Below are 27,091 nucleotides of genomic sequence, written 5' to 3'. Positions count from 1 at the left end.
GAATGTGTATAATATAACTAAACTCATACTGTCACACACTGTGAATAATTGTCTTACTGAAAGGTATCTCACACAGAAATTTAAACATTTCAGGTAATCAGGATCATTGAGTAGATAGAGCTTCAAGATAATGGGGAGCTGGTACCCTAATAGACAAGGAAAGTGTTTTGTGATGCGGATGTGGTTGTGTAATCTCCAAGTATTTTGTTGGGTTTGGGAGATGTACAGACATGTATATATATATGGATGGATAGTCCTCTTGTATTTGTATTCGAAATGGTATATAAATATAGACTTTCGTTATTAAGTATATTTGTATGTGATAGACTGATTATCCGGTACCTCACTTTGAAATATGGTATTAGAGTTTTGTTATTTGACAAATGTTTGATTAATGTTATTTTTAATAAAAAATTATAAAAAAATTCAGGTCGTCGCAATTAAAATATATAATAATCCTTCAAATAAAAAACTTTCGAGAAAAAAATTGACCTTGGCTGTTCTTTTTTGGATATATATATATATATATTTTTTTTTTACCATTTCTTTTATTTTTCTCTCCGAATTACAAAGAACAAAGTTGATATACAAAGAATGATTGTTCTAATGTATTTTATTTTAATTATATTTTATTTTACATCCAACTATTACTGCCATCCTTAATATTATGACTATGCTAGAATTAAAGATTTTGTTTTAGAAAAAAAAAATAATTTATTTTTTACTATATTGAATATTACTAAAATAAATTCTAATTAGGTTAAAAATTAAAAAAAAAAAGTAACTGTTCATAAAGTGTAAAATTAACAATTTTTCATTAATTTAAAAGTAAATTCTTTTAAATTTTCATTTTCCTTTCGCAACATATTTTCTAAAGAAGACCTATATTATATATATATATATTATCCTCGCTCCTCAAATTATAAAATCCGCACTTCATTCCTTTGAAAAGATGAACTAAACTACCAATATAGCCTACCACTTAACCTTTACTTATATTTTTAATTATAAGAATATCATGGCATTAAAAATTCAATAACTGTTATATTATTCCCCAAAACAAAAATATAATAATAAGTATAAAATAATGTGGGAGTGTGTGTCTGTGTGTATGTGTGTGTATATATATAGGTGTAGATTAATCTATTTAGAATTTAAAAAACATGCGAAAAAACGAAAAGAAAAAACAAATATTCAAGAAACTAACTTTTCCTTGTATGACAACCGAGAAAAATAAGGAAAAAAAAAAAAAAAAAAACACATAAATAGCAAATGAACGTACTTTTTATTTTTATTTTTTTTTTTAAAAAAGTGTTAAAAACCCTCTATTTCTTTATTTTTTATTAAAATTAGAAAAAAAAAATTGGACTATTAGGTTCAACATTTCAGAAGGTACAACCAAACAACTTCAACAGATCATTTTGGAAAAGGAAATGATAAATTAGATCTAAGGTTCAGAAAGCATACCTTTGAATCCAAGACCGTTATGAAGAAATAAATAAAATTAATGAGATATGAAAATCCTAAATTTTCATAAAAAGGGGTCAAAAATACATTACCATCTGAATTTCCTTATGTTTGAACCCACACTTCTCGTAGAACCCCTTGTTCTCTGCACTACAATCAAGAATCACCTTGTAACAGCCCATGGATTGAGCATGGTCAGCCAAGTAGCTCATGATCTTGTGGCCGAGCCCCAAACCTCGTGCTCTTGAGTCGACCACCACATCCTCGATATGGCCTACGCTGCCACAGTTCCTCAGAAACTTCTTCTCCACAAAGACACTGCCTGTGGCGACGATCTTATGAGACTGTTCATCTTCAATGACACAAACAACATGGTCCTCTCCGAGGGCAGTGAGTTCTTGGAATCGGGAGGCGAATTCTGAGTCGGAGACCGAGTCGCAGAGGCTCAGTTGTTGAAGGAGTTCAATGAAGCCCTTTGATTTATCTTGAATTTGGAGTCTTCTTACCCGAAATTCTTGGCTAGCATCTGATGAGGAAGTTAATTTGCAGTCCATTTTCCAGGGGAGATAAAGAGGCACCTGTGGATTGTAGGATTTCAGCAGCTGAGTTTCTGGGGGCACTCAATTATGATAGAGCATTGCAGCAGAAAGCAGAAATTTTATAGCAAACCAGTGGATGAGGTAATGCAGGGTCTTGCTTTCCCTCTACTTCAATTTTTTTTTTTCCTATGTTAATAAATGTCTGATCAAATGACGCTTCCTCCTCTTTTCTAATTATCCAACACCTTAGGTATTCAACTGAATTTTGAATTCCAAGTTCACGCTCATAATATATGATTCTAAGAAAAGAATGCTGATTTGGGTTGGGGAACTTCAACCAAAATTTTACATAAGCTTTGATTATCAACTCATTCTTTCACATGGAGAAAAAAAAAAAAAAAATACCAACACATGACAAGTCTCTTTTCTCCTACACAATATCGATAGGGATTGTACTAAATGCACAATCTTTCCCCCTAATATTGCTCCTAAATCTCTTCCACAAAACATTGATTTATCAACACAACATGCTGCTGGATGCATCCTTTTGGTGCTTCAAACCTAATTCTCTGTTTGGAACTTCTTGGAAAAATTTTTTTTTAGATGAAAAAAAAAAGATGAATTCGTTAGATAAAAAAGAATATACTGAAAGGTGAATAAGGGAAAAGAAAAAAACGAAAAGATAAGAACAACAATCAAACTAACAAAGCTAGCCAATCTCATTGAACATAAGAAAACCTCACTCCTTAAAAACAAAAAGCAGCAGCACACCAAAGCAACCCTATATAATAGGTCACATCCCATAACAAAGAGGAATTTAGCTTTTACAGGTAAATATATGCATATTTCATTCTATCCATAATCCCCAAAGTACTGCGAAAAGCCGAAAACACACATCTCTACAAAATGTTTCCATTCTTGCTTCTACCAAAACCAGAAAATAAAATGACCAACAGTACCAACTTTCTCCCAGATGATCAAAAACTTATTCCAAATATTCCAAGCAATATCAGAGCGCAAGAACGAATGAGAAGTTGTTTTCTGAACTATTAAGACATAATGAATGCACATGAAGAGAGTGCCTTTGAAGGTCTCCTACTTTATGCCTTCAAAGGTTCTCCTACCATGCAACAAATTGCTGGCCTCTCTATTAAGAACAACCAACCAAATAAAAATCTTGATTTTTGAAGAAACATTGGTCTTCTAAATAGTTCCATTATGAAGCAGAAAGGAGATATCAGCACTAGTCAAAACAAAGAAAAATGTGCAAGAATAAACCCCAGAAGAATCCAAAGATGAAGAAGGACCATCCCTCATACAAGAAAGGCATAATTCTCCAACAACAGTAACAATGAATAGACATCCTCCACCTCCCTATCATTTAAAGTATATAACCATGTGTTGTTTATTTGAAATTAGGATTACAGCTATTCCTTGTTTTTAACCCCACAAGGACTTTCCAACTAAAACAAAAGGAGAAGAAATGACACATTTGCAATTTTCACTGGAGTTAAAATATATAATAATCCTTCAAAAAAAAAAAACTTTGGAGAAAAAAATTTTGACTTTGGCCGTTCTTGTTTGGATTTTTTTTTTTTTTTACCATTTCTTCTATTTCTTCTCTAAATTACAAAGAACAAAGTTGATATACTATGAATAAATGTTCTAATGTATTTTATTTTAATTATATTTTATTTTACATCCAACTATTACTACCACCCTTAATATTACGACTATGCTTGAATTAATAATTTTGTTCTAGAAAAAAAAAGGAAAAAAAAGAGAAAGTAATTTATTTTTTATTATATTGAATATTACTAAAATAAATTCTAATTAGGTTAAAAATTTTTTAAATGCAACTGTTCATAAAGTGTAAAAATAACACTTTTTCATTAATTTAAAAGTAAATTCTTTTAAATTTTCATTTTCCTTTCGTAATATTTTCTAAAGAAGACCTATATATATATTCAATTTAAATTTTATTATATCTTTCATCCTAGCTCCTCTAATTATAAAATCCGCACTTCATTCCTTTGAAAAGATGAACTAAACTACCAATATAGCCTACCACTTAATCTTTACTTAAATTTTTAATTATAAGAATATCATGGGATTAAAAATTTAATAACTCTTATATTATTACCCTACACAAAAATATAATAATAAATAAAAAGTACAAATTAATGTGGGAGGGTGTGTGTGTGTGTACATATATATATATATCAAGCATGTTAATTTCCATCTATTTTGAATTACAATATGGGTGTAGATTTATCTATTTAGAATTTAAAAAACATGCAAAAAAAAAAAAAAAAAATTCAAGAAACTAACTTTTCCTTGTATGACAACTGAGAAAAATAAGGAAAAAAAAAACATAAATAGCAAGTGAAAGTACTTTTTATTTTTTATTTTTTTTTAAAAATGTGTCAAAAACCTTCTATTTCTTAATTTTTTATTAAAATTAGAAAAAAAAATCATCTGATATCAACAAAAAAAAAAAAAATTGGACTATTAGGTTCAACATTTCAGAAGGTACAGCCAAACAACTTCAACAGATCATTTTGGAAAAGGAAATGATAAATTAGATCCAAGGTTCAGAAAGCATACCTTTTAATCCAAGACCGTTATGAAGAAATAAATAAAATTAATGAGATATGAAAATCCTAAATTTCGTAAAAAGGGGTTAAAAATACATTACCATATGGATTTCCTTCTCTTTGAACCCACACTTCTCGTAGAACCCCTTGTTCTCTGCACTACAATCAAGAATCACCTTGTAACAGCCCATGGATTGAGCATGGTGAGCCAAGTAGCTCATGATCTTGTGGCTGAGTTCCAAACCTCGTGCTCTTGAGTCAACCACCACATCCTCGATATGGCCTACGCTGCCACAGTTCCTCAGAAACGTCTCCATAAAGACACTGCATGTGGTGACGATCTTATGAGACAGTTCATCTTCAATGACACAAACAACATGGTCCTCTCCGAGGGCAGTGAGTTCTTGGAATCGGGAGGCGAATTCTGAGTCGGAGACCGAGTCAATGAAGCCCTTGGATTTATCTTGAATTTGGAGTCTTCGTACCCGGAATTCTTGGCTAGCATCTGATGAGGAAGTTAATTTGCAGTCTATTTTCCAGAGGAGATGAAGAGGAACCAGTGGATTGTAGGATTTCAGTAGCTGAGTTTCTGGGGGCACACAATTATGATAAAGCATTGCAGCAGAAAGTATAAATTTTATAGCAAACTAGTGGATGTTGAAATGCAGGGTCTTGCTTTCCCTCTACTTCCATTTTTTTTTTCTATGTTAATAAATGTCTGATCAAATGATGGTTCCTCCTCTTTTCTAATTATCCAACACCTTAGGTATTCAAGTGAATGTCGAATTCCAAGTTCACGCTCATAATATATGCTTCTAAGAAAAGAAGGCTGATCTGGGTTGGGGAACTTCAACCAAAATTTTACATATGCTTCGATTATCAACTCATACTTTCGCACGGAGAAAAAAAAATAATACCAACACATGACAACTCTCTTTTCTCCAACAAAATATCGATAGGATTGTACTAAATGCACCAACTCTCCCCCTAATATTGCTCCTAAACCTCTTCCACAAAACATTGATTTATCAACACAACATGCAGCTGGAGGAGAAAAAGTGATTAAGGGAAAAGAAAAAAACTAAAAAATAAGAACAACAATCAAACTAACAAAGCCAGTCAATCTCATTGAACATAAGAGAACCTCACTACTTAAAAACAAAAAGCAGCAGCACACCAAAGCGGCCCTATATAATAGGTCACATCCCATAGAAAAGAGGAATTTAGCTTTTTCAAGTAAATATATGCATATTTCATTCCATCCATAATCCCCACAGTACTGCGAAAAGCCGAAAACACACATCTCTACGAAAAATTTCCATTCTTGCTTCTACCAAAACCAGAAAATGAAATGACCAACAATAACAACTTTCTCCCAAATGATCAAAAACTTATTCCAAATATTCCAAGCAATAGCAGAGTGCAAGAACGAATGAGAAGTTGTTTTCTGAACTATTAAGACATAATGAATGCACATCAAGAGAGTGCCTTTGAAGGTCTCCTACTTTGTGCCATCAAAGGTTCTCCTACTATGCAACAAATTGTTGGCCTCTCTATTAAAAAAAACCCAACCAAATAAAAACCTTGATTTTTGAAGGAACCTTGGTCTTTTAAATAGTTCCATTATGAAGCAGAAAGGAGATATCAGCACTAGTCAAAACAAAAAAATATGTGCAAGAATAAACCCCTGCAGAATCCGAAGACGAAGAAGGACCATCCCTCAGACAAGAAGGGCATAATTCTCCAACAACAATAACAAGGAATAGGCATCCTCAACCTCCCTATCATTTAGAATTCTGAGATACTGCAAATCCCAAGAAGATGTATTACCACCAGAAATAAAAAAGAGAAACAACATCAGTACCCTGAAGTCGAGCAGTTTCACATTAAAAGATAAAGAAAGAAATGAACATATATGAAAAAATTTATGCATAGCATAGGTTGAAAACAAGATAAGGGAGGGGCGACTTAAATGGTTTGGACATTTAAAACGCAAGCCTAGTAGAACACCTGTGAGAAGTGAGCTAGTTATGGTTTCTGGCATGAAAAGAGGTACGAGTGGGCCTTAAATTTCTTGGAATAAGACAGTGAGGAAGGATTTAATAGTCCTTAATCTAATAAAGGAAAATGCTCTGGGTCGGGTGAATTGGCGGAAAAGGATTCATGTAGCCGACCCCACCTAGTGGGACTTACAGCTTGCTGTTGTTTGTTGTTTTTTGTTGTTGTTTTTATGCCTCAAAATCAAGTGATAAAGACAGGGAAAAGGTATGAACTAGGCAGTATTACCTACCCAGAAACAAATCCAGGAACCACTAATTTTGGCATGTGGAATGAAGAGGGGTAAAATCTGAGAAATACCCCTTCACTCACTTTTTTGAAGAACATTTAGTTCCCAAATTAGCATACCACCTGTTCACATGCAAGATAAATTTACTTTTAATGAATATGCCAAAGAGAGGACTCCTCTAAGGGAAACTACCATAAGCATTTAGATACAAGAGCAGTGTTTTTAGACATTAACTTCCAAGATGGAAACCTCCATCCAGCTTAGACATACACATAATCTACCAATAAACAAATGATCCCTCCTCCCCAACCTTGGACCACATGAAATCTCTCATAATTTTCTCAAAGCTTACTAGCTATGCCCACTAGAATTCTAAAAATCAACAAATATTAAAGAGCAATACTAGCAAGACGAGCCTAAATAAGAGTAATCTGTCCCATTGAGAAAATAACACAGCCTCCCACCCATCCAAATGCTTAGAAACCTTCTCCATCCCTTGATCCAAGAAACCCACCAACCTAGGATTACCACCTAGAGGGAAGGTTGGGGCCCCTAAATACGAAGGATATCTATTATTTCTTTTTTGAATATCAAGAAAAATGAGAACAAAATCTATATATAGTAAACTAATTGAATAATTTTTTTTTTCAAATTATTAACCTTTGATATTTTTAGATTTTCAATCACATTTGAATAGATATCTATTCTTAATAATATTGGTGATAGAAAGAAAGTACAATGAAAAATTGATTCTTTTTTTTTTTCTTTTCCTTTAATTTTCTCATAAAAAAATTCATGATTCAAATAGATCCTAAATCAATCACAGATTCAATAAAATTTTGGACAGAAACAGAAATGATATAAAAAAATATCATTTATCCATTTCACCATACGCACGCCATGAAACCAAATCAATAAAATTGAAATTTAAAATAAAACAATTAAACTAATAAAAAATTCAAAGCTAGATCAATTAAATTAACCGAAATAAAAAATTGAAAGGAAAAAGGGGCAAAGAGAGTTGTGCAAGGTCTCCTTCGTAGGATGGAATTTGAATGCATTTTTTCCCCATTCTGGCATTATATAGAGTTGCTGGCTTATCTTACAAGGAAGCATCATTCAAGCAGCATCAAATTGTGAGATTTGAAATTGCTTACCTCTGGAACTGAAGGGCAGATATTGGATTTATATGTGCGGGAGGTTCAGTACGGAGGACTTGAAGTAGCAGCAGCAGCTGGTCGAACAGCTACCAAAATCATTTGCCAGCTTTTAATCAAATCAGATTCGTAGTGAGGAAATCAAATATTAGAACTGCAACCTTGGATCTAACTGCAACCCTTGCACTGAACTCCCTTCGATGTCCTCTCTCTATCTTTTGAAGAAACGCCCCCTCTGATCTCTTCTTCTCTTCACCTTCTTCCTTCGATCTCTCACAGGAAACCCTAGACCTCTATCAATCTCTTCTTTTTCTCTGAAATTTCTCCCAAAGTCAGAAAGTCCCCTTCTCACAAATCTCTCAAAGGTCAAAAACCTTAATCCCTATTTTACAGCCACTCTCTCTCTCAGACAATATCAGCCCTGCAAGACTTTTCAAACACGAAAGGCCAAAACACCCTAGGGTGTTCCGAGTAGAAAGATCAACCTAAACCTCAGAGGGGGGTCGTTCGGTGCCGGAAAGATAAGTATTTCCCTCAGTTTCTCTTTGTCTCTCTCCCTTTTTAGATTTTTCGCAGTGTGATTGTGTTTGATCTGAGAATTTGTGATCGTTGTGATCTGATATCTGTGACAATCTAAGTATGGTTGGTGTTTGGGGTTCCCGATCCGAGTTAGGGTTTCTAGTTAGTTGAATTTGGAGCCTTGGGCTCAACCCGGTGAGTTAAGTCAAGGGTTGACTCATGTGGGTCACGTAACCTTGGATGAGCCCGAGTGGGCTTTGGGTATTTTTTAGAATAATGGGCGCCCTGGATTGAATTCTTTTCTAAAAGTTGGCCTTGGGTTAATTTCGAAACAGACCTGGGCTTAGGGTCAAATTTTAAAACAAAGGCCCGGGAGTAATTTTTAAGACGCAGGCCCAGGGGGATTTAGAAACATGGGCCCAGGGTAAAACCTTTTAAAACTAAGGCCAGGGTTAGATTTTAAAACAAGGCCCAGGGTTAAATTTTTAAAAGGGGCCCGGTCCACTTTCTTTAAAACGGGCCTTAGGTTGCTTTTGAAATGGGCTGAGGGTCAATTTTAAAATGGGCCTGGTTAACATTTTTTTTAAAAAATGGGCTTGGTCAGTTTAAAAAAACAATGGGCTTGGGGTAAGTTTAAAAATGGAATTGGGTCTGGGCATCTTTATCTGGAAGTTAGAATTTAAAGTGAGACACGGGCTCGATTTATTAAAACAGGCCTTTCCCTTTTTAAAAACAATTCAATGGGCCTTGGGGAGTATGAGGTGAAATCCTAGGCCTCAGATAACTTCCAAATGGACTTGGGTTTGAGAAAGTCTGGGTTCGGTCCGGGTTGGGAGCTGGTTCAAATGGTTCAACCCCGAATCCAAGTTTGGGTTCAGGTTCAGGTTCAGGTTCGGGAATTCAAGTACAGGTTCAGGAATGCTCTGTGTTTTGGTTCAAACAGGAACCCAAAACCTGAGAGTAGGATTGAACAAAAATAGAAAGGGAACCTGGAAATTTTACCTTAGCCTATTCCATCCATTCCCTCCTCCAATCTTCTTTTCCCATCCTTTGTGTCTGTCTGTGTGTGAATTCCGAGCGTCTGGAATTTCCTGGGGTAATCCTTGAGGGTTGTTCTGCTTCCGGTGTGTCCGCTCCAAGGGAGCTTCTGAGCTTCACTATAATGCCCTGTCCCTCTCTCAATTATGTAGAGTTTCTCCCTAACTCCTCACAATCTCTGCGGGGATTTTTTAATGCCCTCTCCTTCGTGTCTCTCAATTTTGCCAGAAATTTTTTGATGCCCCTCTCTTCGTTTTTTTCTACAGTAAATAGGGAGTCAGAGGGTTCAATTTGGTGCCCATTCTCCCCTCTTAACTGAATTTCCCACTTTACTCCCTGCCATACCAGGGAATATTTCCTAACCAACTTCATTTTGCGCCCATGTGATTGCATTTTTAATTTTCATTCCATTTGCTCACTGACGTGTTGCTTCTCTCTTTGTGCGCAGATGACTTCAAGGTGTGCCATCAGCTCTACCAACTGGCAATTTAGGAGTGGAGGGTTTTTGCATTTTCACAGTATTTTTTCATTTTTTTTTTGTTTTTGTTTTTAAATTTTTGTGTATTTTGAATGCACCCCCGTACTTTGCTCTCCTGCAACATTGGTTTGTACATTTTTACACTTTTTCCACCGTATGCACTTTTATTTCACTATATTTTTCTGTTGTAACTTTTGCAGGTATTATTTCCTGCTTGTGCACTACGGCATTCTGTATCACACCCGGGGCACATGCTCTCCCCCCTATTTTAATAAAATTTTGTGACATATGCATTTTTTCAAATGGGGACTGGTTCAGGGGGCCCAAACTGGTTCGGGGAAGAACCGGTCAAATGGGAGTCAACCAGTTTAAGGCCTGGTCAGGGCCATCGAATCGGATACGTGCAACCTTTCGGACGAGGCCACGTGTCCCTACAGCTATACACACACACACACACACACCAACAAATGACAACCATGCCTGACATAGTTAATAAATGTAAACATCGCAATGAACTAAACATAATAAGTGATATGACATGCAGAATGTGCAAATCAGAATCACTCATTTTCAAATGTGAAATCACACAGAAAATCAACTATCAAGCAAGTACAGAACTCGAAAATCGAGGGGCTATCATGGATTGGGGAAGGGAAAGGGTGTATGTTAAAGTGTGTAAAGAGGGTGTGTACGAATGTGTAAAAGTGTCTGGGCAAGTGTATGAATGTGCATGAGTTAGTGTGTGTAAAGAGTGTGTGAGTTAGTGTGTGCAGGTGTGTGTGTGAGTGTGCATGAGTTAGCGTGTGCAGATGTGTGTGAGTGTGAGTGAGTTAGTGTGTGCAGGTGCCTAAAAGTGTGTGTAGGTGTGTGTAAGGGGTGCATGGGTTTTTTCCTCCAAACTCAACATCCATTATTCTCATTGCACCCCACGAAACTAAATCTCTCTCTAGCATATCATCAAACAAAGCTCTTGCAATATCAACACTACCCAACTTAGAATACCTACCAATAACCGCATTCCACGACTCAACATTCCTATCCGGCATTTTATCAAACAGCCTATGCCCATTCTCAATATCCACCCAAATAAAACAAGCAATTATCATCGTATTCCAATTTCACAGCAGAAACATATTGAAGGAGGCCCTGCAACCTTACCAAAAACAAAAACTCTGGATATGCACAACAATTGAAAAAGATCTGACCATTCCAACATTCGGGAAGCCTTAGCAGTGGAGCAAACAAGCAAGTCAACTTGAATCAACACCAACAGCACATATATATTCAGGAAATTCAAACAAACAAACAAACAAACAAACAAAATGAAGAATAGACAAGAATCAAACTCACCCGGAGACGTCGATGCTCGATCGGAAGAGGAGATGGAAAGGTGGATGACGAGGACGTGCATGTCTTTGAGAGAGAGGTTGAAGTCGGCAGGGATGGAGAGGACGTCGTGGACATTGATTTTGATGAGGCGACTGGCGAGGTGGCGGCGACTGTTTTGTGAGTGAAGGAGACTTAGGGATTTGGGGGTTGGCTGCCTTGGCAGGATAGGGAGGAAGAATCAAAGGGGGGAGATCGCTGGGTGCGTGCGTGAAGACTGGAGTGAGGGCACTGGAGAATGAGAGGGAGAGTCAGAGAAATGGGAGACCTCAAGGGTGAGAGTGAGATTGAGAGAGAAGGGAATGGAGACCCGAAGACTGGAGAGAGGAGGGAATAGCCGTGGAGATGGTGGTGTCGTGGGGCGTGGATGCCGGTGTGAGAGAGAGAGAGGGAGCGAAGAGAGAGAGGATGGATATGGAAAACTGTGCGTGAATAGTTGAGGGGATTATGGAGATTCTCCCACGACGCCCTTTGTGTTCTCCCATCTCGTGCCTTTTATAGGCTTCAAAAGCAAACCCTAGGCCTTGTATTCGCATGGGCCATACAAGCCCATGCATTTGCCCAATTTATGTCTTCAAGAAAATAAAAGGAAGGTCCGGAAAAGAGAGGGCAATAAACCAAAAGAAGAGGCCCTTGCCTTAGGGGTTTCAGTCTAACTTCAACTAGACTTTAATGTTGCTGAGGATGAAGTTCTCAAATTTTACACTCGATTGTGTGTGCCAGATGACGCAAAGATAAAGAGGACAATTCCGGGGGAAGCTCACCGCTCTCTCTATACTGTTCACCTGGGTAGCACGAAAATATAGAGAGATTTGCGTGAATCATTTTGGTGGAGTAAGATGAAGGGAGAGATTGCTAGATTTGTGGGACAATGCTTGACATGTCAGCAAGTGAAGGCAGAACACTAGAGACCAGCGGGACCACTTCAACCACTTGACATCCCTACGTGGAAGTGGGAGCATATCTAGATGGACTTTGTATCGGGATTGCCTTCAGCGGTGCATGGGCAGAATGCCATATGGATAGTTATTGACAGATTGACGAAAATGGCCCATTTCATTCCGGTTAGAACCAGTTACTCCATTGTTAAGCTGGCAGAACTTTATGTTCAGGAAATAGTCAGGATGCATGGCGTGCCCATATCCATTGTTTTAGATTAGGAGCCGCAGTTCACCTCCCGATTCTGGAAGAGTTTGCGGGGAGTTTTGGGTTCTCAACTCACTTTCAGTACTGCATTTCACCCTCAGATGGATGGACAGTCTAAACGAACCATTCAGATTCTCGAGGATATGCTACGGGCATGTGTGTTAGATTTTGGGGGCAGTTGGATCCGATATCTGCCATTGGTTGAGTTTGCATACAATAACAGTAGCCAGGCTAACATTGGAATGACACCATATGAGGCTTTGTATGGTCGCCGGTGCTGTTCTCAGTTGTACTAGGATGAAGTAGGCGAGCGGTAGATTTTTGGGCCATAACATGTTCAACAAACCTCTGCAAAGGTCGAACTTATTAAGGAAATGATCAAAGCAGCCCAGAGTTGGCAAAAGAGTTATGCGGATACTCACCGACGGGAACTAGAATTCAAGACAAGTGATATGATATTCTTGAAGATTGCTCCGATGAAGGGGGTGATGAGGTATGGAATGAAGGGCAAGCTGAGCCCTACATACATTGGGCCATTCAAGATTCTGGAGAGGATTGGTAAGGCGGCGTATAGGATAGCATTACCCCCAGTGTTGTCTAAGATGCACGACGTGTTCCACGTGTCCATGTTGAGGAGGTACGTTCTAGAACCCTCACATGTAATCAGTTATGAGCTATTGGAGATCGGGGATGCTTTGACATACGAGGACGTACCAGTTCAGATTCTGAATCGGAAAATACAAGAACTGCATACCAAGGATATACCGTTAGTAAAGGTTTTGTGGCGGAATCATGCAGTTGAGGAGGCTTCTTAGGAGTTAGAAACGAAAATACGCCAGAAGTACCCACATCTGTTCAGCGAGGGCTAATGCCAGATGGGTAAGGGTATGGTTGTATATGAATGGATTAGAGTAGGATGTGTAGTTAGTTGTTTGTAGTTTTAATTATGAATAGTCTTTGGGAAAATTTGTTATGATTATTGTAATTTCCTAAAGGCAGTATTATAACTACGGTATTCCTCCGTCATAAGTGAGGGTAGTTAATAAACATGGGACGGGGCCGCTATGTGGGTAGCTACCGACTCTTCTATAGACAGAGATAGTGAGTTAAGAATGTGATTGGTAATAGTTAACAAATTTTGATGGTGGAATTTTTGTAAGGAGGGGAGAAAGTAGTGATCTAAAAAAATTTAATTTAATTCATTTTTAATTTTAAATAATAATAATTATTATTAATTAAATAATATAATATTAATATAATATTATAATAATATATATATATTATATATAAGATGATAAGATTCAATCCTAAGATTGAAATCTCAAGATATATATAGAGACCACCGCCCCCTGTAGCTGATAAGATTAGTTTATTTGCACTTACAGATGTAATGCACAATTATAAAAATGGTGTGTTTTGCATTTCATAGAAAAATTGGATAACTAAATAAATGTAGAGAAATGCAGAAATAAGTAAATCAGGATTATTATTCAATGAGGAATCTGGTTTAAAACTTTTTACAAATGGCCAGTTATTACATCCTTCATGCTGAAATAGGCCATATGCCGTCAATACTTTAAAGTTTAAAATATTTGCAGCATGATCATGAATTCCTCATTTCAAAAGCTGTGTTGGGGAAAGCTCACCACAAATCATGAGGATTTTCCTAATAGTGGTAGATAGATGGCTTAAAGCCATTGCTATTTTAATTTTATTTCGTTTCTTCGTAATAGTAGTTGTCTCTAGCCAAACACACAAGACAACACCAAAGAACATGATGCTTCAAGGAAAATCCAATATTTCCAATAATCAGGATCTCAAAAAAGCCATATTGTGGGTCTTCCTCTCATCAACGAGAATTTTGCATACATGATAACCAAAATTGACAGATTGAGAACACTAAGAATTCGCACATATCAAAGAGAATTTTCTTATCAAAGGTCCTTTTTCCATTAGTCCACAACCAGTCAACCATTGCTTCGGGTAAAAGTAAAAGGCATCAATGAGCAAATACTAGTTTTCAAACTTCAAATAAATATTCTTTTTGATGCGTAATGTAAATGAATTCAAATAAATATTCTTTTTGATACGTAATGTAAATGAAATCTATTGAAAGGATTCTGAGAAATTGTTTAGGGCAAAAGCAGATCAAAACACTGAGTTGCGAATATAACACATGCGGGGTGAAGCGAGGATGCAGGAGAAGTGACAGCACATACACACAAACGCCCACAAATCTCCGTTCAATCCCAAACACACCAAGGACAGCAGATGTGCAGCTCAAATCCCCATCCCAATTTCAAACACAACTCTAGATCTATACGCTGTGTCTTGAACACAGATCTACGGCTCAAATCCGTCGCCTTCCTAGTGTAAATCGAATAAGAAACAGAAAATATGGAGAGAGAGAGAGAGAGAGAGAGAGAGAGAGAGAGAGAGAGAGAGAGAGAGAGAGAGAGAGAGCAACTCACGGGTTTCGTAGTCAAGGACCGAAATCGAACGTTTCAAGTCGTCTCCGGTCGTCTTCCTGATCAACTGCAGCAAGTCTCCGGGCCGCTCGTAAATTTTGTGCAAGATTGTTGGTGATCAAATTCTCTCCGGTCGTCTTCTTCGTCAACGGCGGTGTTGATCGAAGGACGGTAGGGCGAGTGAGGGAGGGGTGAGAGACAGACAGAAGAAAATATTAGGTGGTCGCACCACCATGTCAGCATGTGGTTTTTTAGCCAACCAAGAAACGATACGTGGACGGTGGGCCACAATATATTAACCGGCCAGCTTTCGAAAATTGGAAAAAAAATGAGTCTGCTGCTTTTATTTAAATTTTTTTTTTCCGGGTAAGCAGCGTAAAATATTAAAAGGGAAGGGCTTCGTTGGTGGGTCTGGGACTATGGAACAAGTGACGGTCCAGGAATTACTGTACAATTATAATATCTATACAACAAATCGAAAAAAATATAAAATTATATGTAAAATATTTATACAACAAATCTAATAAAATATAAAATTATATGTATATACTGTGAGAACATCAAATACTTAATATTAAAAAAATACTACTTTATAAATACTAATAATAACTTTCATTATCGGATATATGTATGTTAGGAACAACAAGAAATCAAGAATACATCATAAATAAATATGAATGAATAGCACACTTAGGTCTTTTTGGATTAAAAATTTTACTTTCAGAAAGAAAAGAAAAAAGAAAAAAAAAAGAGGAAACTCATTTTTTTATTGAATTTTCCTCTTATATTAAAATAAAATTTTATTTTGATATGATTAAAATTAAGAAAAATTAAATATTAATGATGTGTAAAATCGAAATTTTGTTCATGAATTTGGTATAGTTTTCGTTTCTTTCTTATTTTCCTCAATAACGAACACATGAAAACGTGGATTCCTTTGTATTTTCCTTTCCTTTTATTAATATTTTTTGAATTCCAAACGGGACCTTATAAAATCTTACAATAGCTGTTACGAATTCTTACAATCACTTAGAATAGATTCACATAGAATAGCAAGCCTAATACTCGTAAGGATTTAAACATAATCGGAAGTATAAAGACAAAAAAAAATAATAATAATTAAAAATTTTATTAATATTAATTAATTAATTATTATTAAGAAAATTAATTAAATTAAGAATTTGAGGATTTTGGGATGCATATATATATATATATATATATATATATATATGTATGTATATATAAAAGTTTAAAGTATTGATAAAGGAAAGAAAAAAAAAAAGGAAAACTTAAAGGCTAAGTTTCTGGAAAAGCAGGAAGACGAGAAGAAAGAAGAAAAAAAAAAAGATTCACGCGCAGAACAGCAGGGAAAGAAAGAAAGAGAAAAAAAAAAAAATTTCTTTGGAGCTCTCCACTCCTCTTCTCTCTACTATTTCACGTCGGATTCTCGTCCAATTGAAAATCCGAGAATACCACATAACTCTATTCTCCGCCACCAACATATCTATCGAAGTGGATTTATCGTAGGAGTAACGTGGACATATCTCTTGGGGTAAGTCAAATTCTCATTCTTATATTAATTTTTCTTAAATTTTAAGCCAAATCGACGATTAAGCACCATCATGAAAATTTATGGATGATTCTCTACAAATCTAATGGAGCGGACTTCTCGTGGGATCGTTGTAGAAATAGCCCAAAATTAGAATAAATTGGTTATTTGGAATTTAATTATTGTAAATTGGGGAAAGGTTAAAATAATATTTTATTGGGGTTGATTTGATTAAATCAGGGTTCGGGTGAGTGCTGCAGGTATAATCTTGGGAGCCCTGCAGGCGTGGTTCAGGGAATCGGGTAAGGGGGAGTAAAATTATATCAGTATTTTATTAAGGTGAACCAGTTATTTACGAGCATATGAAATTTATTATTTATTTTTATGATTTTCAAAATAACCTGATTACTAGAAAAATGATGATTTTTGTTTAAGATTTATATTTGGGATAATTGCATATGATATTAAATTCGTGTGACATGAGGATAATTTTTCCTAATAAATTAAATATAAATTGCTGTGACATTTGAGTTTGTATGTGGGAATGTTTGGAATGATTATGACTTGATAAATAAATTGTTATGTTTGACTCATGTGTGGAAATGTATTGATTTGTTGGGATACTATGTACGAAATGAATTGATCTGTGGGATACCTGTGTGGTAATGTATTGATGCGTTTGTATGAACTAACTGGTTTGGTTGTTCATATGCATCTTAATATAACGTTGGCATGAAGAGGTTGTTATATTGCCTAAATATAAATCATGATATGACGTTGGCAGATCGAAGAGCTTATCATATTGTCGTTTATATAGGGTAGGACATTGACAGGTCGAGGAGCTTGTTCTACTGATGTATGATGGGTAGGTCATGGGGATTGGATACTGGTGAATAGTGGTGCTTGTGTGGGTCACGTGTTGCGGAAGTTAGAGTGGTGCCTATGTGGGCCATATTATATCCTGTGTGGATAATGGCGCCTGTGTGGACCATGTTACGTACCTTGTGTGGGTAGTGGTGCCTATGTGGGTCACGTTATATCCTGTGTGGATAATGGCGCCTGTATGGGCCATGTTATGTACCCTGTGTGGGTAGTGGTGCCTATGTGGGCCACGTGTTGCGGAAGCCGAAGTGGTGCCTGTGTGGGCCACATTATATCCTGTGTGGATAATGGTGTCTGTGTGGACCATGTTATGTACCCTGTGTGGGTAGTGGTGTTTGTGTGGGCCATGTTATATCCTGCGTGGATAATGGCGCCTGTGTGGGCCATGTTATGTACCTTGTGTGGGTAGTGATGTCTGTGTGGGCCACGTATAGATAAGAAGTACGTAGGTGTCTATGTGGGCCACATACTACCATGTATGCAGTTGCTCTGTGTGGGCCACGTATTGAGGACATTGGAAGATGAAGTGTGAGATGCATGATTCCTGTGTGGATGTGTTGTGCGCATGTGAATTTAATTATAGCATAAAAATAATGGTATAGCATATTGTGAATGCATGTGTGTGCATGCAGCGAGGTAAACATATCACCGGGGGTTTGCTGAGAAAGGCGAGTGCTCTGCTGGATAGTTTCTTGGTATCAGTGCAAAGGGATGCTACTTGTATGGGCGGGTAGACATCCTGATTCTCAGAAACCTTCGCCTTTAAAATAATATAGATGTATGTACTGGCGGTGAGGTAATACTTCACCTGAGGGCTTACTGAGTAAGGTGAGTGCTCTGGTAGGTAGTTTTTAGTACCAGAGTAGAGGGAAGCTACTTGTATGGACGGGTAATCTTCCCTATCCTTGGGGACTTTCACCTGCATAAAAATTATGTACTTGTGCATATTGGATGTATATGATATTGGATGTCGGGGATGTTATTAATGATACATTTTCTTAGTTGTTATTGATATTATGTGAGAAGCAATTTATTTTGATATGTAAATATTAAAACTCATTTGTCACACACTATTATAATTTATTCCACCCTTACTGAGAAGTGTCTCACCCTAGTGGATTAACAATTTTTTAGGTTCTTCTGGAGACTGGGTTTGAAGGCCTAGGCTGGGATTGTGTTTGGTGGTTTCTTTTTGGGGTATTGTGAGATACTAGTATATATATACAAATGTATTTGTATTAGGTTATGTTTTAAATGCTGGATGTGGATATGGATATTTGGATGTTGTAGTATTCGTTTTTGGGTTGTTATTTAGAACTCTGGTATTTATTCGAGGTTATTTATTTATGTTCCGTTGCGTGCATGTTAATTATGATATCAAATACAGGTGATTGGAACATGTGGCATCCAGGCCCCACTTGGCAAGTTTGGGGCGTCACAAGAAGAGAGGAATATTTTGTTCTCTTTTTGTCATTAGATGACAAGTCTCCTTATGTAGACATAAGGGAAGCAAAAGTGAAGATAAGAGGTTATATTATGTGGAGAGGTGTAAACTTCGTATTTATTAGGGTGAATTACATCACATGAGCTATCTTTGGAATCTTTATTTGATAAGTTGGAAAGATAAAAACATAATAACTTTTCTAGGTTGCCCACTAGATTCTGATGATGTCATCTGTTAATCTTTCATCATATTTTTCATATTTGGTAGGAGAACCTAGACTTTCCCTATAGTCATTATTGTTTTCTTAATTTAATTGGTCAAATTCAGCAATATACTCTTTATTGAAATCATCAATTGAAAGATGTTCTTCAATTGATACGTCAATCTTGGTTAATTTGCTTACTTTTACCAAGTAATTGTTAACTTCTTTTGGGTTCTCGTAGTAATTAGAAATTAATCCTGATGGGAGTCTGTAATTAATCTTGTTCCATCAATTGCCATTCCTTCGACATCTTCCTCTTTACCAATGGCAAGGTCTCTTTAAGTTTTATTCATAAGGTAAACTCATGACCAAAGAAGCATTTCTTCTTTAGTTTTTACTGCATACAAATGATATGCAGTCTAAGGAATCTTAAAAAGGTAAACTCTCACCATTGCCACCACCGTGAAAATCACCCCCATCCTCCCCAAAGATGTCACAACCCGAAAATTCTGCTCTATTATTATTATTATTATTGATATATTTAAATAATATGATATGTCTGCTCTGATACCAAACTATAATATACACATAATCAACCGGGACCAAAGTGGGGTTGTAATGCCCCGAACCCGCCAAGTGGGGCCTGGGGTGTTATGTGTTCCCTTCACCTATCTCTGATACCATAAATACCATTCACGCAGCGGAAAATAATTAAATATTCTCAATTAAAATACTAGAGTTCTATACTATACATCCCAAAAAGTGTATCCATTCACTTTATATTACATAACCAAGAATTAAACCTAACTTTTAAATACTTCATATCTTACAACCACTTATAATTACCAAAAATTCTAAACCCTACCCTAGAGCTGGCTAAGCTTGATCGTCAGAAGGTCCTGAAAAATAAGTTGTATATTGGGGTGAGACACTTCTCAGTAAGGATAGAATAAATTATAACAGTGTGTGGCAGATAAGTTTTAATGTATACATAATATACTCATTTATTAATTAACAGCAACAGTAAAGATACATATAGATTGTTCTCACACATACACATCCATTATTTATAAGCGAGAGCTCCCGAGAATTGGGTAGATTACACGCTCATACATGTAACGTCCATTTGCTCTGATATTGTTTGTAACTTTACCCATTTAGTTTGGGTGTAGCTACAACTGATACCTATTAGGACACTCACCTTACTCAGTAATCCCTCAGGCGGAGAGTTTTACCTCACCGTAATTTGTTTATGCATTTTAACTTCACATGCATGTACTCGCACACATTCAACATCAATCATACCCCAGAGATCCACATATGCACGTATCATACATCATAACAGAACACATCAATATTCACAACATATTCAATTCACATGCGCGTACACACGCCCACATAAATAATACACAAATACTTCACTTTTGTATTTCACTTTTGGTGGTTCTCAAGGGCATACCTCGCCATTGTTCCCTCTACGTACTAAGTGTCCCTCATCGTTGTTCTCAGCACGTACTTCACTTCAGACATGCTACACTTTCAAATTGACCTATTCTTGGTAAATCAGTAAAATGACCTCCTACGCTGCCATGTTTTACCTCATTTATATAAATGACAATACAACGACCTCCTCAAGTCCTGTCAACGTTATATTGCGATTTATATCATAGACAATATAACGAACTCCTTATGGCCTGCCAACGTTATATTGTGAATTACACGAATAACCACACAATCACCTAAATACACAAACTTAGATACAACAGTGACTCACAATTAGTTTATTATGAAGAGTTAATCATACTGTTACTATAATGCCTCGACCCGCCACGTGGGGGGGCAGGGTGCTACTTTAGTAATGTATGTGTACCTGATACCATATTTATTATATAAATGCAGCAGAAGTAAATAAAACATTCTCCAAAATCCATTACCAAAGTTCTAAACTGCTAACAAATATAAAAGTCTCTTGATATCCATATTACATTCCAACCAAAAGAAAGAAAACTAACTCAGTCCGTACGACCATTTACATATCCAGAAAACTTCACACATAACTTAAATATAGTAAAGTTCTTACAGACACTCACAAAAACTAAACTGGCTATCATCTCGCCTCGGAATTCGATATACTCGACCTCGAGATGGTCTTGAAAAGATGATTTGGAGTGAGACACTTCTCAGTAAAGCAGATTAAATTAATATCAGTGTGTGGCGAACCCAAGTTTTAGTGTATACAAATAACATCTTATTCTTCCTCTAATAAAAAATAACATTTATACATTATACTCACCCTGCACAGTTGAAAATACCCTTTTTCATTTCCATAATTTAAATCTGTTATGTAAATAATAACACCATTTTGATAAATTAACATATATGCGTAAAAGACACTTCCTAGGACTACAGACATGCTTAACCCCCATGACGGGTTGTGCGGCCCGAAGGCTGGACTTAGCCCTAGGGGATCAATCTAGACAAAGTCAAAGTATCCATTTGCTAATATACACCTGCAGGCGTCCGCAATCTAGTTGCAGGTCTGATTGCCTAACCATTTTCTGGTCCGGACCCTAGGGAAGGTACCACCTCTACGTAGGCTAATCGGCTGAAACCACCCTACACCTCTCAATCCAGTGTGGGCGCACATGGCCAAATAATAATTCTCTAAATTGCTAGTTGGCAGAGCTGATGGCACACCTTGAAGTCATCTGCATACAAAGAAAGAAGCAATACGTCAGTGAGCAAATGGAATTCAAGAAAATTAAAAATGCAATCACTTAATTGCAGAATCAAGTTGGTTAGGAAATATTCCCTGGTGTGGCAGGGAAGAATGTGGGAAATTCAGTTAAAAAGGGAGAATAGGCACCAAATTGAACCCTCTGACTCCCTATAATTAGGGTGTAATGACTCGGAGAATTAAAATTATTAAAATAATTAGGAAATACAATAAATGAAATGGATTAATGGGTAATAAGGGAAAAAAGGAAGGATTTTAGAAGAAATAACAGGCCTCATCGACGAATGTCGTGTCTTCGTCGACGAGTGTCCTTCTAAAGCTCGTTGACGAACTCAGTCGCTCGTCGACGAAGGAATCCCGAGAGAGAATTTTAGAACTCTGAATTTCGTCGACAAAAGTATCTTCTCGTCGACGAAGTCACTACAGTGCTTCATCAACGAACCCACGTGTCTCGTCGACGAAGCCCTGCCTATAAATAGAGTTTTCTTCATTTTTCAACGAGAACTCACGAACTTTATTTTCTCTCTCTCTCTTTAAAACTGTTTTTCCACCTTCTCTCTTCGATTTCGGACCAGATTTGACCCGATTTGACAATCCGGAACCACCATGAGATTCGTAGGATCGTTCTTTGTAAGGCTGTAAGAGCTGGTCATTGGTTTGAGAGGTTTGGGAAACATCCCAAAACCAGGATAAGTGAATTATTTTGGGATTTTCTTAATGAATAATATTGTTTGGAGCCTAGGAAGTAGTAAATAAGTGTTTTTCTTAAGATTTGAGTTAGTTGGAATTTATTTTAATTAAAATAAGATTTTTAGTTCAGGGTCCAAGTGAACGTTGTGGGTATCAGTTCGAGAATCCTACAAATGTAGTTAAGAAGTCAGGTAAGGGGAAATTGCATATTAAGTTAGTTTTTTCATGAATTAAAATGGATTATGTTTTATTTAAGTATATATGTTTGTATGTGGGTATAAAATGCCAACCATGTAAAATTATGTTTTCTGAGCTTATGACTGTTGATATAGCTATGTATAAGTGAAAGTAAACGAATGAAAGTGAAAAGTAATTTCCGAGGAATTATGTAAGAAATTAAATGTATTTTCAGCATATAAATGTTACATGTGAGTTGGCCTGTTTTATAGGAATATGTATGAATTTTACTGCTAAATTGTGTGGCACGAGTAAATGTAAATTATGTGCAAATATATGTTAAATGTATGAGATACAGGCTAAGTAAGTGAAGCATTGAGAATAAAATACGAAATGGACTATGTTGCTTGTGTATGTTAAATGCAACCATGTAAATGTAAGACAATTGAAAGACAACCATTTAGCAGATTCTAGCACACTTCTATGCAGACTAACTGATGACAGCTAAAAGAAGCTGTAGACTAATAGATGATGGCTAAAGACCAGCTGTAGTACGAAGGAAAGAAAGGAAAATTCTATGAAATGACAATGAAATGACAAATGTGAACGATGTAACGTTGAAGAATTACATAAAGTGAAATGCAATGCAATGTTTAAGCTATGAACATGAACAGATATGTATGATTGAATCATGACAGAAAGAATAATGTATTATAATATTAGAAGTATCTATGTATGTAGAACATGTGATGATTGGGTGGGGTGTACTCTTCGCTTGAGGGCATGCTGAGTAAGGCAAGTGCACTAGTAACTTCAAATGTGGCAGTAGCTGCATAACGTACTAGGGCAGAGGGAACCTACTTGTATGGGTGGGTAAATTTCCCCATTATTGGGGTCTTCGCTGGTAAACCTTTGTTTGAACTGTGTGAGTACGAGATCAATTTAATACTTGAGGGCTTACTGAGTAAGGTGAGTGCCCTCGTATGCTTCAACAACGACCCTAGGGTTGCCTAAGTATCAGAGCATAGGGGTGCTACTTGTATGGGCGGGTAATCACCCCTATCCTTGGGTAATCTCGTGGGTTAAATCTTTGCTTGTGATTGATTAGGTTCAGAGAATGTTTTCAGTGTTACGTTAATGATTTGGAAATGTATTTAAAATGATATTTATATACCTCATGTTAGCCACACGTTGCTTTAATATGTTATTTCTTCCCTTACTAAAATGTGTCTCACCCAAATATGATTATTTCATTTTCAGGACATCCTCGAGATCAGGCTTAGAGAGCTCAAGGGTTTTTAGCCTTTTTGGGGATTATAAGGAAAAGGGTATATTTTTTATATACTATGTGATTGTATAAAGTTAAAGTTTATGTTTTATGTTTTATGTTTTATGTTTTAAGTTTGTTGAGTAAGGAATGGTTGTGAAAATATTGAAATGTTTTGGGAGTTATGTAGATATATGGAAATGCAGGTGATGAATGGATTATATGGATTGTTGGTAGGAATAGTAAACTCTGGTATCATGGTATTATGGTGTATTACATTTATCTGGAGATTATGTTTATGTTTTCCGTTGCATACGTAATGTATTATGGATTATCAGGATTTTATCAGGTATAACGCACCAGACCCGGGTATAGGGGTTCGGGGTGTTACATTTTGGTATCAGAGTAATGATTTTGGGATTCTGAGAATTTAGGAAATGATTTATACCAGAGTATAGGAATGAGTTAGGATGAAAATAGGAGATGAATAGGTTAGGTATTAAGAAATAGGTTTGATGTAGGAAAGTATAGGATTTTTTTTAGTGATTTAGAGGCGAAAATACGTCGACGATTTCCTGTGATTTTTCTAAAGTAGTCGACGGCCTCAGAAAAGCCACCGTAAACCTTAGATGTTTTTTATTTTTGAATTGTGAGATTAGTCCTTATATGGAGGTTTTGGAGTATTATTAAATTTAATTTAATGATTATGTTGTTTGAGGTTATGATATGGAACTTTTATCTCTTCTTTGTCCTATTTTCAGGATGGATTTTGGAGATGAGAATGTAGAGGCTGAAGGAAGAGAGGATTCAGTGACTTCAAGTGAAGAAGAAATAGATACCTCTAAAGTTTTGCGAGGTATTGTCCGTCAAGTTAAAGTAGAGATGAAGAAGGAACCTAAAGAACAAAACTGTCCAACTACAGGACAGGGCTGCAGCAATAAAGAATTTAAGAGGATGAACCCTCCAGCCTCTATAGGAGGACTTGATCTAGTGGTAGTAGAAAATTTGGTACAGGAGATAGAAGATATTATGGTTGTACTCAACTGCACGGACGAGCAGAAGGTTTGTTATGCCACTTTCAAAATGACAGGAGAGACGGAATGCTGGTGGCTTTCTGTGAAGCTGCTAGAGGATCAGAAGGTCGTAAAGATAGCTCTTACCTTGGAGAGATTCAAGGAGTTGTTCTTTGACAAGTATTTTCCTTCATCTATTAGAGAGGAAAAGATTGAGGAGTTAACTAATCTAACCTAGGGAGATATGACGGTTGCAGAGTAAGCGGCTAGATTTGTGGAACTGTCACGTTTCGTTCCATTTTTTATCCCAAATGGAGCAAGGAAGGCTAGGAAATTTGAGAAAGGCCTGAGGCGTAGAATCGATGAGCTGGTGGTTGAGTTTCAGGTCTAGAGTTTTTCAAAACTAGTTGATAAGGCCTCGGTGTTAAAGAAGAGTACCCAGGGCAGCAATGAGCCTTTAGAGCAAAAGAAGAGACTTGCACCATCTAGTTTTCAGTCTAAGGCCAGTTAGGGATCAGCAAAGAAAAGGAAGGAAGCAGTGGGCCCTGTATGCCCGAAGTGTAATAAAAGGCAAAGGGGTGAATGCTGGTTTGGCACTCCGAATTGCTACAGGTGCGGAAAATTGGGGCATACCAAGAAATATTGTCGGGAACCATTGCCTGTGGTATTTGTTCAGAACAAGGATCGAGGAAAACAGTAGGTATCGCTTGGAAGAGTGCTCTACCTCGGGTGTACACACTTCGAGTTGAAGAGGATGCCATCAAAGAAGCAGGTATGAGTTTATATTTAAGATAGTGATGATTTAATTTAATGAAAAATGATTGCATGATTTATATGATGATATATGTTGAGTTTGCATAGTTGTAGTTAGCAAATGAATTGAAGTAGAATGAAAGCATGATTAGTTAGTAAAATTTCGAGGACGAAATTTCTTAAGGAGGGGAGAATGTAATGATCCAGAGAATTAATATTTAGGAAATATAATAAATGAAATGGATTAATGGGTAATAAGGGAAAAAGGAAGGATTTTAGAAGAAATAATAGGCCTCGTTAACGAATGTCCTGTCTTCGTCAACGAGTGTCCTTCTAGAGCTCGTCAATGAAGGAATCCTGAGAGAGAATTTTGGAACTCTGAATTTCGTCGACGAAAGTATCTTCTCGTCGACAAAGTCACTATAGTGCCTCATCGACGAACCCACGTGTCTCATTGACGAAACCCTGCCTATAAATAGAGTTTTCTTCATTTTTCAGAGAGAACTCACGAACTTTCTTTTTTCTCTCTCTCTAAAATGATTTTCCCACCTTCTCCCTTCGATTTCGGGCCAGATTTGACCCAGTTTGACAATCCGGAACCACCACGAGGTTCATAGGATCGTTCTATGCAAGGCTATAGGAGTTGATTATTGGTTTGAGAGGTTTGGGAAACATCCCAAAATCAGGGTAAGTGAATTATTTTGGGATTTTATTAATGAATAATGTTATTTGGAGCCTAGGAAGTAGTAAATAAGTATTTTTCTTAAGATTTGAGTTAGTTGGAATTTATTTTAATTAAAATAAGATTTTTAGTTTAGGGTCCAAGTGAACGGTGTGGGTATTAGTTCGGGGATCCTACAGGCGTAGTTAAGAAGTCAAGTAAGGGAAAATTGCATATTAAGTCAAGTTTTTCATGAATTAAAATGGATTATGTTTTATTTAAGTATATATGTTTGCATGTGGGTCTAAAATGCCAACCATGTAAAATTATGTTTTCTGAGCTTATGACTGTTTATGTAGCTATGTATATGTGAAAGTAAACGAATGAAAGTGAAAAATAATTTTTGAGGAATTATGTAAGAAATAAAATGTATTTTCAGCATATAAATGTCAAATGTGAGTTGATCTATTTTATAGGAATATGTATGAATTTTACTGCTAAATTGTGTGGCACAAGTAAATGTAAATTATGTGCAAATATATGTTAAATGTATGAGATGCAGGCTAAGTAGGTAAAACATTAAGAATAAAATATGAAATGGACTGTGTTGCTTGGGTATGTTAAATGCAACCAT

General features: G+C 36.4%; 1 protein-coding gene across 2 annotated transcripts; it reads right to left on the bottom strand.

Moving 5' to 3' along the window:
- Positions 1-1,419: 1,419 nt before the first annotated feature.
- LOC131148643 (glucosamine 6-phosphate N-acetyltransferase) lies at positions 1,420-15,300 on the bottom strand. 2 transcript variants are annotated; one of them, XM_058098490.1, is made up of 3 exons: positions 15,086-15,300; positions 4,705-4,927; positions 1,420-2,045 (listed from the first exon to the last, which is right to left on the bottom strand). In XM_058098490.1, exons 2-3 carry the CDS (start codon positions 4,918-4,920, stop codon positions 1,545-1,547), a joined length of 717 nt encoding a protein of 238 aa, XP_057954473.1. In that variant the 5' UTR covers positions 4,921-4,927; positions 15,086-15,300; the 3' UTR covers positions 1,420-1,544. The 2 variants fall into 2 exon arrangements, with proteins under 2 accessions (XP_057954473.1, XP_057954474.1); XM_058098491.1 differs by lacking the exon at positions 4,705-4,927 and having other exon boundaries at positions 15,086-15,297.
- Between the last annotated feature and the right edge of the window lie 11,791 nt (positions 15,301-27,091).

The sequence above is a fragment of the Malania oleifera genome, chromosome 2 (genome assembly GCF_029873635.1).
Source record: "Malania oleifera isolate guangnan ecotype guangnan chromosome 2, ASM2987363v1, whole genome shotgun sequence".
NCBI lineage: Eukaryota > Viridiplantae > Streptophyta > Magnoliopsida > Santalales > Ximeniaceae > Malania > Malania oleifera.
The sequence above is the reverse complement of the archived record's forward strand: the minus strand, read 5'-3'. Positions and strand labels throughout refer to the sequence as shown.

What these genes read in the sequence shown, in the direction of transcription:
- LOC131148643 (XM_058098490.1), bottom strand. Translation starts at nt 4,920, where the DNA reads ATGGAGACGTTTCTGAGGAACTGTGGCAGCGTAGGCCATATCGAGGAT. An exon ending in AAGAGAAGGAAATCCATATG is followed by an intron (nt 2,046 to 4,704) that starts GTAATGTATTTT and finishes TACAATCCACAG; the next exon opens with GTGCCTCTTTATCTCCCCTG.